The sequence below is a fragment of the Netta rufina genome (assembly GCF_964035555.1).
Source record: "Netta rufina genome assembly, chromosome: 23".
Classification (NCBI taxonomy): Eukaryota; Metazoa; Chordata; class Aves; order Anseriformes; family Anatidae; genus Netta; species Netta rufina.
Genome location: NC_140147.1, coordinates 341,243 through 352,500, shown reverse-complemented (window position 1 = coordinate 352,500; position 11,258 = coordinate 341,243). Strand labels below are relative to the sequence as shown.

The 11,258-nt window shown below is 36.9% G+C and overlaps 1 protein-coding gene across 9 annotated transcripts in view; it reads left to right on the top strand.

The window, feature by feature from the left end:
• The window catches only part of SRRM1 (serine and arginine repetitive matrix 1), an 18,773-nt gene extending 7,882 nt beyond the window's left edge, over nt 1-10,891 (top strand). For 6 of the 9 annotated variants that reach the window (XM_084300787.1, XM_084300795.1, XM_084300793.1 and 3 more), the window contains exons 8-17: nt 536-655; nt 2,172-2,443; nt 2,599-2,679; nt 3,030-3,116; nt 3,651-3,795; nt 5,858-5,962; nt 6,303-6,761; nt 7,652-7,838; nt 8,600-8,794; nt 9,003-10,891. In XM_084300787.1, the coding sequence (XP_084156913.1) occupies nt 536-655; nt 2,172-2,443; nt 2,599-2,679; nt 3,030-3,116; nt 3,651-3,795; nt 5,858-5,962; nt 6,303-6,761; nt 7,652-7,838; nt 8,600-8,794; nt 9,003-9,107 (1,756 nt within the window). In that variant the 3' untranslated portion in view covers nt 9,108-10,891. The remainder of the gene's footprint in view (nt 1-535; nt 656-2,171; nt 2,444-2,598; nt 2,680-3,029; nt 3,117-3,650; nt 3,796-5,857; nt 5,963-6,302; nt 6,762-7,651; nt 7,839-8,599; nt 8,795-9,002) is intronic. The other 3 variants (XM_084300789.1, XM_084300788.1, XM_084300790.1) reach the window with 3 other exon arrangements.
• The last annotated feature ends 367 nt before the right edge of the window (nt 10,892-11,258 follow it).

Here is an 11,258-nt window from a genome sequence, read left to right as displayed (position 1 = left end):
AGATTGAGAACTGAATATTTTCTTCTGAAGTTGCCATTTAATTTAATGTTCTCAGTTAAGGTAATGATGTTTTTAATGATGTTGAGTTGTGAGTGTTGTAGGCCAAATGAGAATGACACATTCAGTGAATAAGCGTGCTCAGGAGTTTTCATCATATCATTTCATGGGAAGATTCTCACAGGGACTTACACTGACTGAGGAAAGAACAGGGTACTTAATGCTGACTGTGTCATTTGGTAGTGGGATTTACGTAGCCTTTTAGCAGGTAGGTTTACTGAAGGTTTTGCAAATTTTCCCCTCCCAGTTTTTTTTTTTTTTTTTTTTTGTTTTTTTTTTTTTTTTGCAACTTAGCATAAGGTATTGGTAAACATAAAAAGACTGTGGCTGAATGTACTGCTTGGCACCATAATTTAAATGCTGCTGTAATGTAATGCACTTGGAGAGAAGCAACTTTACACTCAGTTCCCTGAGGCTAAATTTCCTCAAATCTGAAAACTAGGTAGTTGCTTTTCATTTGAATTTTTGATTGTGACAGGTCTTACTCTCCTAGAAGGCGACCAAGCCCAAGACGACGACCGTCCCCAAGGAGGAGGAGTCCTCCAAGGCGATTGCCTCCCCCACCCAGACACAGAAGAAGCAGATCGCCTGTGAGGCGGTAAGGTTCCCTTTTTTTAAGGCACTTGAAAATTTTATACTCAGATTTAGAAAGTAACAGTCATTCCTGAAAACTCAATGTTATCAAAATCACCTTGTTCATCTTAACCTAATGCTGTTTGTAATAGATAATTTGAGTGATGTAAGAGCTGCGATGTCATATATCATAAGTATGGGGGGGGCATTCTAGTTGCTGTGGCATGATTTCTTTTGAAATGAAATTATTGCTGAGAATTCCAGTTCTTTGAAAAGTAGCAACTTCAAAACTTCCTTGAAATAGCTCTTGGTAGCTCCCAGCACAGACGGACATTGCATCTACTGTAACAGTTTTTTTTCCCCACTTGAGGGAAAATGTTGAATAATTTACTATGAATTTTACTTTTAGGGATTTTTTTTTTTTATTATGAGTCACTTTTCCATCACATAAACTTAAGGTCAAAATTAAACTTTTGACTTGAAATGTATTTCTTCATATTCTTTTGCATCAGTAAATAAAAATCTTTTCAGATTGGCTCTTTGGTGTTGGAGGTTATATTTTTGATGGCGTGAGCAATTTTTCTAGTAGGAAAGCTCAGAGTTGTACTGCAGAGAATTGTATACTTAGGGTGATGTCAAAATAGATGTTTGTCTTCATAGGCAGAGAATAGATTCCTGTTTTTGTCGTAGAAAGAGAACTAGCGATGCTTCCTGTGTACAATAGTTACTTCTTTTTAAGAAGGAACAATTCTTCCTTTTTTTTTTTTGTTTATGACAAGGTGATAAGTACTTCTTTGAGTTTGTAGAGATGCTCATTTTGCACAGTTACTGTGAGAACTGTGAAAAGAATCAAATATGTATGTTTCGAGATGTACAAGAGCTCCCTTTCAGCAAATGTTTATCTCACTCAAGGTAGGGTTTCTTTTTTCCAGGTTCTCAGGAATTCTGCAGCCAAAGGTGGATTCTGCAGGTACACAATTACAACAGAACTTGCCACAAATTTTGCCGCAGAATTCTAGAGGCCCTACCTTTTTAAAATTGCAAAGTAAAGTTGAAAGACTAAAACACAAGGAGGGATATACTGATTCAGAATTGTTAAGCTGTCTGAATTTTTTTTCTTCCTGGTGTAAAAACTTTTTAGCATACTTGCCCACTAAACTCTTAAATAGATCTGTTTTGAAGATCATTAAATCACATCTGCTAACATGGAGAATTCTCTTAACCATCCAAAAGTTAGAAAGCCCAAAGAAAACTAATTGTACGAAGGTGAAAAGCTTAGTTGTAGTCTGTAGATTGACAGAAAGCAAGCAAAGGTAACACTAACATTTTTTTTTTTTTTTTGCTCACTGTAGTTTAAAGATAACTGAAAGATTGGTTGTTAGTCTGTTCTACAAGCCACGTGTTGAAGGCTGTCCACCATGTTTTGGGAGTGCTGTTGTATGTGGCTCTCTATGTGCTTGAAAACAAATGCAACTCTGTGTTCATGCTCAAACATTTCCTAAGCTGACTAGTCATTGTCTAATGTTATACTTGATTTGCAGGAGAAGACGGTCATCAGCATCTTTATCTGGTAGTAGCTCCTCTTCCTCCTCGTCACGTTCCCGATCACCACCAAAGAAACCACCTAAAAGAACTGTATCCAGTCCTCCTCGTAAAACGCGTAGGATGTCTCCTTCTGCAAGCCCTCCTAGGCGGAGGCACAGACCATCTCCACCAGCAAGTCCACCTCCAAAACCACGTAGATCTCCAACGCCTCAGCAGTCAAATCGTTCAAGAAAAAGCCGTGGCTCTGTTTCACCTGGCAGAGCATCAGGTAACAATTTTTTTTCAGCATTTTAATCTTTTTGTGCTTTCATTTTCTCACAGATGGTATTTACTGTTTGTGAGAGCAGAGAAACATGCATGGATGTTTTTTAAAAAAATAAAAATAAAAAATTACAGCACAGTAACTTGACTTTTGTCCTTTAGCACCCAAACATAAGAGTACTGAAAAAAGAGAATCTCCTTCACCAGCGCCAAAACCAAGGAAAGCTGATCTGTCTGAATCGGGTATGGTTGTCACTTTTCAACACTGGTTTTGGGTGGGATTTTTAATCAGGTGTATGACAATAAAAGGTACTAGTAAAGTGCCAAACCCTGTTGATAAACTGGCATTGAAAGAAAGATTTTTTCAGAAACATAAAAATGCTCACTCATGCTGCGTAAGGTCTTTCATCTGAGCTTTCTTGGGAAAAGCTCAGCCAAAAAATACACCAGACTCAATACAACCTTAAGATGAGGAGAGTTAATTATAAAAAAAAAAAAAAAAAAATGCTTGATCTACTGTACTTAATTACTTCTGCCTCAATAAGACAAATTTGTATTTTTAATTTAATTTTTGTCTGTATGTACCTTTTCAGAAGAAGATAAAGGAGGTAAAATGGCTGCAGCAGATTCTGTGCAACAGAGGCGTCAATACAGAAGGCAAAATCAACAATCTTCATCTGGTATGGATAATGTACATTTCCTAAAATTGGGTTGTATGTATTTACCACTCATAATCAAGTACCTTTATTCTTTGTGAAAGTAGTGTGAGCAATAATTAACTTATTTTTTTTAAGGTTATGGTACATATCATTAAAAATTTGCATCTTTAAAAGTTGCACTTCTAAACTCTTACCCTCAGATACAAATATTGTTTACTATCATAGAATCATACTATGGTTTACTTAATCTATTGATGCATTAGGTTATTTTCTAATAATTTGGACTTTTGCTTGCTTGAGGTCAGTAAGGTAACTTTTTTTTTTTAAGTTACCTGGCTAGTTAAATGTTACGTGGATGGTTAGGTTGCTGCAAAGTTTATTACCCAACTCTGATGGATTTATTTATCACATCAGCTAATGTTTGTAGTTGAATTGATTGGAAACAGAGTCTTCTTGTTTTGCAAGAGTGGAAATTAGTGTAAACAGCAGTATAACCATATCAATAACTGCGTAATGAGAATCATATTCCAGAGAATAATTCTTCTACATTTATAGATTCTGGCTCCTCATCTTCATCTGAAGAGGAAAGACCTAAAAGATCCAATGTGAAGAATGGAGAAGTTGGTAGACGCCGACGCCATTCGCATTCACGCAGTCCATCCCCATCTCCACGAAAACGACAGAAGGAATCCTCCCCTCGGTAATTTCTTCTTAAGTTGGGCATAACTGATGTCTTCTTTTAATAACTGGTTAATGTTGTGTTTATCTGCTATGTGACTGTCGGCAACTACGCAAAAGAATTGTCGTGCCCATTTAGCCCCAAATCGTGCAAGCAGATAAACCTTTTTCTCCAAAGTAACTGTCAAAAGAAAATGAGGATCTCAATGCTGGTTCTAGCAAGCTTCCTCTATAGTGACATGATCGTGTTGTGGCCTACAATGCTTTATTAAAAGCCCCTACTATGAACTAAACTTGTGGAAAAGTTCATGGAATTCTCTTAAAATTGCTAGCCTTTGGAAATCACAAAGATAAATTTATTTTTTTTTAATACGGACTGCTTTTTATTCTATTTCCTTGAAGTATCTTCAGCTGCCTGTCAAAAACGGGATGCTGGATTAGATGGACCTTTTGCTCTGCTTCAAGATTGCACTCTTGTTTTGCTCATTTGTTGAGAATTACCCTGAACTTTATTTGAACTTGCTCATTTTTGCCTCAAATATATGGCAGTTAGATGTTTTGTTTTGTTTTTCCTCCACTGCTATCAGGATGCAGATGGAAAAGAGGTGGCAATCGCCAGTGATGAAAAGGTTGGTTAGAAATTAATCTGTTAAACAGGATTTGCATATCATTTAGGCTCTCACTTATTTTGTCATGGACAAGTACTTCTGCCCTTTGGATTTGTGCACTCAGAGCAGTAAGGTGAAGGAAATTCAGTCTTATCTGTTCCTTGTTGGTTTGTATTTGGGACCATTTCATCGGCAGGGAAAAAAGATCAAACAACAAAATTAACACCTGTATTATCTCACGATAGAGAGACTACTTGATAATTCTAATGGAGCCTGTAACAGCTAATAACACTAATGTTCTCACTGATGCCTGAAAATAACTGAATACTGGCCTTTCGTATTACCATTAAAACCCTTCCCTGGACTTGCAATAGGGGATAAAGATCTTGATGTTCTGGGTCACACTTAATTTGTGTTTTCAGTACTCTCATTCTTCCCATCCATAAGGTATTTGGAGCTAGTAGTTGTGTACTAATAGCTAATACCTACTTTTTCTTATGTAGGCAGTATTGTTAACTCTTCTATTTGTGGAATTGTTTGGTATGTGTTGATCTTGGAATGTTGGAACCTCAGTGTATGATGGGTTTATTAATCCGATATAATCATCCATGTGAGCAATCTGTGATTAAGACCTAGCTAGAATACGGTTGCAGCATACATAATGATGTGAGATTGTGTGACTGTTTCTACCACTGTAGTCAATTCTAATCATGTATCGTATCTTGTTGTTTATCAAACAATTCTATGTAAAACAGATTAGAATTCAAAGATCTTAAACTTGGCATAAAACTTGCAGCATACTAAATTCACCTACTGCTTATTGTGTAAATGCTTAAACACATTTAATTAGGGCAACTATGACATTTAGAGGCTGTTTTTTTCCAGATCATAAAAGAATGTGTTTTGGAGCAAACTCTTATGTATAAAAAGTGTAATTCATTGCCTTGGAGAACAACAGCCAGGGAAGAATATTTTTTTTCTTTACAAAACGCAAGTTTTCCTCCCTTTATAACTTCAGGAAAGTACAAGCTTTATTGAAACTTCCCTGGAAGTCTGTTTTAAAGTCTGTTTTCTGTCTGATGACTGAGAGTTTTTGTTGTTGAATCAGTAAGCTGGTCTGACTCATCACATTATCACTAGATTCAGCCCAAGGAAGGTGGCAGAAATGAACTTTTAGGAGAAGAAGATGGGAGAGAATGGGACTTCCTCTTTGGTTGCAGGGTGCAAATAGATCAGGTTAAGCAGAACGTGAAATTCTTGTGACTAGTGTTGTGGGGTCTGAAAATTACAATAAAAATCTATTACCTCACTCTGTAGAAATACTTGGATGTATATATATTTTCCCATTAGTGGTTCTACTAGAATTAGAAGTACATGAACAAGATGCTCTTGTATAGTGAAAGCATAATAATTAAAAATAATAATAATCTTGTAGCTCAGTTGCAATTTTTCTGAGTAATCCCTTTATCTCCTTAGTAGGAGGAGAAGAAGTCCATCACCCCCACCAGCCAGGCGACGGCGCTCTCCTTCGCCTGCCCCTCCTCCTAGGCGGCGACGGTCACCTTCATTGCCTCGCCGAAGGTACTGCATTGCATTTTTGTTGTGAAATAATTGCTTTTTAGTTTGTTGACTTCCAACTACGGTATGTAAAAGTAAATGCCATAATACAGGAAACCCATTCCTTGATTTACAGCTTTACTAAGGGGAATGTAGTTTTGCTGCCGAGATTTTCTGTGATAGGCATGTGGTCTGGATACAGTTTGATTGCTGTTATCAGGTACTGAATAACATCTATTCAGTTGATTTTTCCAAAAAGTTTTTATTTAATAAAGTTTTTCAGAATTTCAGAGGAATGATCATGTAATCATTTGAAATTGATTCACATGGCTGTGTGGCACCTGAACATCTGTTTTCTTTCTAGGTCTCCGTCACCACCCCCACGTAGACGCTCACCTTCTCCACGGAGATACTCTCCACCAATACAGAGACGATACTCTCCTTCTCCACCTCCAAAGAGAAGAACAGCTTCTCCTCCTCCCCCTAAACGACGAGCATCACCGTCTCCACAGTCAAAACGCAGAGTCTCCCATTCACCACCGCCAAAACAAAGGAGCTCTCCAGCTGCTAAAAGGCGTTCACCTTCAATATCTTCCAAGCACAGGAAGGGTTCTCCTCCCAGTAGGTCTAATCGCGAAGCACGTTCTCCACCACAAAACAAAAGGCATTCACCTTCACCAAGGCCTAGAGCTTCTCATACATCTGCAAGCCCACCACCACTGCGAAGGGGAGCTTCAGCTTCACCGCAGAGAAGACAGTCTCCATCTCCAAGCACTAGACCCATCAGGAGGGTGTCAAGAACGCCAGAACCTAAGAAGACAAAGTAAAAAAAAAATCTTGTCTTACTCAATGGTGGTGGTTTTATTATTATTATTTGATAATACAATGAGAATAGCTAGGGGATCACATGAAAATGGTTCTCGTATCTTGAGGTCACTCAAGTATTGGGGGCTCTCTTGGCTTTCATAGAACCAACCCCTAAGTGATTTTTTTGAGGTTTATTTTAATCAGTGTTTCCAACTGTAAGTGAGGTGTGGGGAGAGGCATTACAGAGGATCTAGAGTCTGAGGAGTCTTTTTAGTAGCCTAACAAATTACTGGGAATGAGCAGATAAAAAGAATTTAAAAACTTTTTTCCTAGCTATGCTTAAAGCAAAACAAACTTTGCAGTTAGCTTTTAAATAAAACAGAATAGAACCAATACTTTTAATTCATAAATCATTTCCCACGTGGTTATGGCAGATAAATACTTAAAATTTTATCAGTTTTCTTTAATGTGATGTCGCTGTTATGAGCAGATTGGTGCACAGCAATTTTGGTGCTGGATTATTCTTTCAGCAAGAAAATGAACAAAATGGTTTGCACTCTTCCTTCATTGGATGATAAAATAACGTTGCTATTCTCTTGAATTCTAATGAGGTTATAAATTAGTCATATCAGAAAAAGAAAGGGAGCAATCATTCCTGAACAACAATAGCATTATTGTTTAACAAGCTATCAAGTTGCAATATCCTTTTGCATTACGGATACACAATGGTATGAGATCGTTTTGCCCTTTGTAACATACGCCAGCACAGTAACTAATTTTTTTTTAAGTGGCTGCTTAACCAAGTTATAAATACAAATGTTCTTTTGACTTTCTGTAATTTTTACTTCCTTGTTTCATGTTGTATTTCTAACACTAGAATTTAAGTGTGGCATTTCTGTTTTCAAGGGCTTCCACGCCAAGTCCACGATCTGCAAGACGGGTGTCTTCATCGCGGTCCGCATCAGGATCACCTGAACCAGCTCCAAAAAAACATCAAGGACCTCCATCTCCTGCTCGATCTCGTTCCCCTTCTGGAAACTGGTCACCTGCAAAAAAGGCTAAAAGTCCAACTCAGAGCCCATCACCTGCAAGGGTATTTCATTGCTAATGAAAGCAATACTGTTTGGGGGTTATATGGCAAGTTATTTTCATAAAGACTTAATGATTGAACAGCTCTAAGCTTATTCACATGGCAAAATGAAAAATAGTCTTGGAGTGATTTTTTATAGTTAAAATTCTTAGATCACAACACAAACATTTCAACCTTAACATTTCTGAGTCTGAAAAAAAGTGCTGTTATAACTTCTGAAACAAAATACGTTCTCATTTCATGAAATCACTGGGATTACTTAAGTATTGCTTTACTTGTAATTAGTTTGATGGCCTACAAAGTGAGGTGGTCTGAATTATGCTTGGCAGTGTTATTTGCAAACTATATTCATAATAGGAAAGAGCAGATAATTTGGCATTCTTATCTGTTCTGTGAATGTTTCCTAGAGACATTGCATTTCTTTGGTAGAAGAGTGTTTTAGGGAGTTAGATTCCACCTGCAGTATTCATTTCTATGAAGAGGCTTGTGTGTTGTTGCTGTGACAAGCATATCAAGTTTGTGTGGTGTTACATTCTGTATTCAGACAGCACAACCATGCATTGTGTTATCTGTCTTCTGGGATTGCTACTGTCAGTGCATTGGCACATGACTTTCCCTAAGTTCTGAAGGCAGTCTGGACTTGACTGAGTTTCAGGAGTTGCACAGTCCATCTGAATTGCCCAGTGTTTGGGTGTGGGTTTGTTCTAACTGAATTTTTAAGTCTTGGAAATGAGTTGTAATGTCTGTTGAATGGTTTGTTACAGAATTCAGATCAAGAAGGGGGTGGAAAGAAGAAGAAGAAAAAGAAGGATAAGAAGCATAAAAAGGATAAGAAGCACAAGAAACACAAAAAACATAAGAAGGAAAAGGCGGCGGCAGCTACAGCAGCTGCTGCTGTGGCTGCAGCAGATACCACCTCAGCACAGGAAGAACAGGAAGCAGAGACAGAACCTAAAAAGGTAGGAATTTGGTAGATACGACTGTTTCAGAGTAGAGTGTAAGAAAATAGGTAGAGAATGTACACAGCACTCTGATAGCAAATAGCAGTCTTACTTCAGAAATGCAACTTACTGTATCATGACTTTAATTGATGATTTACAGTAGTGGGAGGGCTGCAGCCCAGCTTGGCTTTCAGTATTTGAAGAAATATTTTATCTTTGTTTCAAGGAGACAGAAAGTGAACCAGAAGACAACCTCGATGACCTAGAGAAACACCTGAGAGAGAAAGCACTGAGGTCAATGAGGAAGGCGCAAGTGTCACCACCATCTTAGGCTGAATCCTTTGATATAATGTACATTTTATTTGGTTTGTACTCAGAATTCAATTTCAAATTGCTAAATGTGTTTGACCTTTAGAATATAACATTTGTTGTAATAATTGCTAGGTTGAGGTTCACCATGTACAAAGGGCATGGATTTACATTACAAAAGGTGTCCACAGTGTACTAGTGACATTCTTTCATTGACAGTCAACATAATTTCATTTAGCGTGAGACTTCTTAGAAGCAGTAGGAATTTGTTTTGAAGGTTTCAAACATGACCGTCAATTCCCTAGTTTCTTTGAAATTCAACAAAGCCTTTAGAATAATTTGTGAGGGTCTCATTTGACTTCTTTTATATCCACTTACATTATGCTACTAACCTTTGTGGTTTGTAAGCTTGCCCAGAAATAAAACCACTGCAGAATTACCAAGGAAGTACATATATTTTAATGCTTTCTACTGTTGCCTGTACAGTCTCCATTAAAGCAAATCAAGAATAGCAATTTAGAGTGGTACATAAATGAAAGCATGTTGTTTACCAGGACACTGTGGGTTTATATTGATGTAACATGTTGATTTGGAACACTGGAATTTCATTTGTATTTTTATGTTCTTTTTTTAAAGGGCAGTTTCCATGATCAGCAGTCCCAGAAAAATTCCTTCAGTTACATAAATTTTGTTTGTGAGATGTCGTTGCCCCATTCATAAATCTTGTCTCGTTGCGGTTCTTCTGAATGGTATAAGCAACTTTCAGAGATGTGGTCTTTGAAAGTTTGAGGAACCTGAACTTTGGATATTGTCATGTTTTCACTGTTTTTTGTTTTTGTTTTTTTAACTAAAGCTATATAAAGCTTGTGGATTAAACAAAATAAATTTCTAAATTTAAACAGATGTTGGCTATTTTTATATGAACACTTAACGTTTGCTAATCAGCTTTCTTTTGTACAGGGTTAACAAATACACAGATAAAAATTATTTGATGCAGTATGTTGGCTTTTGAAAAATCAGGACCTTTGTTTTTAACTGTCCTATAGATAGCAGAAATAGCCCTTTGTTAATTCAGTGGTGCTCCTAATGTGTCTAGATTGTTTTACTCTTGTTTTGCAAGAACATCAGTCTTACCTGGTCAGCACTCTGTTAGGATAGTAACATCTAAAAATAAGCGCACAAAAAAAAATGTTTGCCAGTGAAAACTGCTTGTCATAGGAAGTAGAATGTTTCAAAGTATTGCAAAAAAAAAAAAAAAAAAAAAAAACATGACTCTTAAATGTCCAGTTTGCATAAATTTAGTTAATTAACTTCATGTAATCACTGGTTTGAATGATCATCTAAAGAATTCTGGTTGCTTGTCTTGTATAGTCATATTTGAAACTTGGTAGTTTGCTGCTGTCAAATTTCTTTAAAAATTCAAGCTCTGATTCTGTTATCAAGCCAATCCTGGAGTCGTAAGGCTCCTCTGGAAGGAGGACTGAAACATACAAGCTTTTGAAAATTTTGTTCTATGTCTGACATAGATATGGTGTGCACAATTAAGTGTAGATATTTGATTAGTCTTCTTTCTTGACATTGTGTAGGGTTTTAAAATAAAACTGGTATTATGTAGATACCAGATGCAAGGGTTATCTTTAAAAGTTGCTTCTTTCTTCATTTCCTTATATGCTGAATCTTTTTTGTTCCTTAGCCTAGTATACATTGAATGCTGAAGTGCTTGTAAACTTAGTACATCAACACTCCAGTGTTGAGTGTCATCTGTTATGTGTATAATAAATTCCAAGAACTTTCTGGACAAACACATTTTGAAAAATACATTGGAGTCAATTTGGTGCTACGAAACTACAGAACCTAGCAATGTATTGTGCTGATGTCATTGCTTTTTTTTTTTTTTTTCCTGTGGTGTTTCTTGGCAGCACAAACGATTCTGAAATTCAGTCTTAAGGGGCTGTATGTGTGCAGTTTTCACAAGGAGTTAACATTCTGTGCTTTACAACTTCCATGTTATTTTCATACGGATTTTTGACCTCTGCACCTTTTAATCTCTGGAATAATAGAAGCTCTTTAAAAATATTCTGTACCTGAGTCTCTGACAGCTTAACTTTCCTTATTCCCATTTTTCATGTCCTGCCTCCAGGACTGTACTTTTTGATAAAGGACTTCACTATTG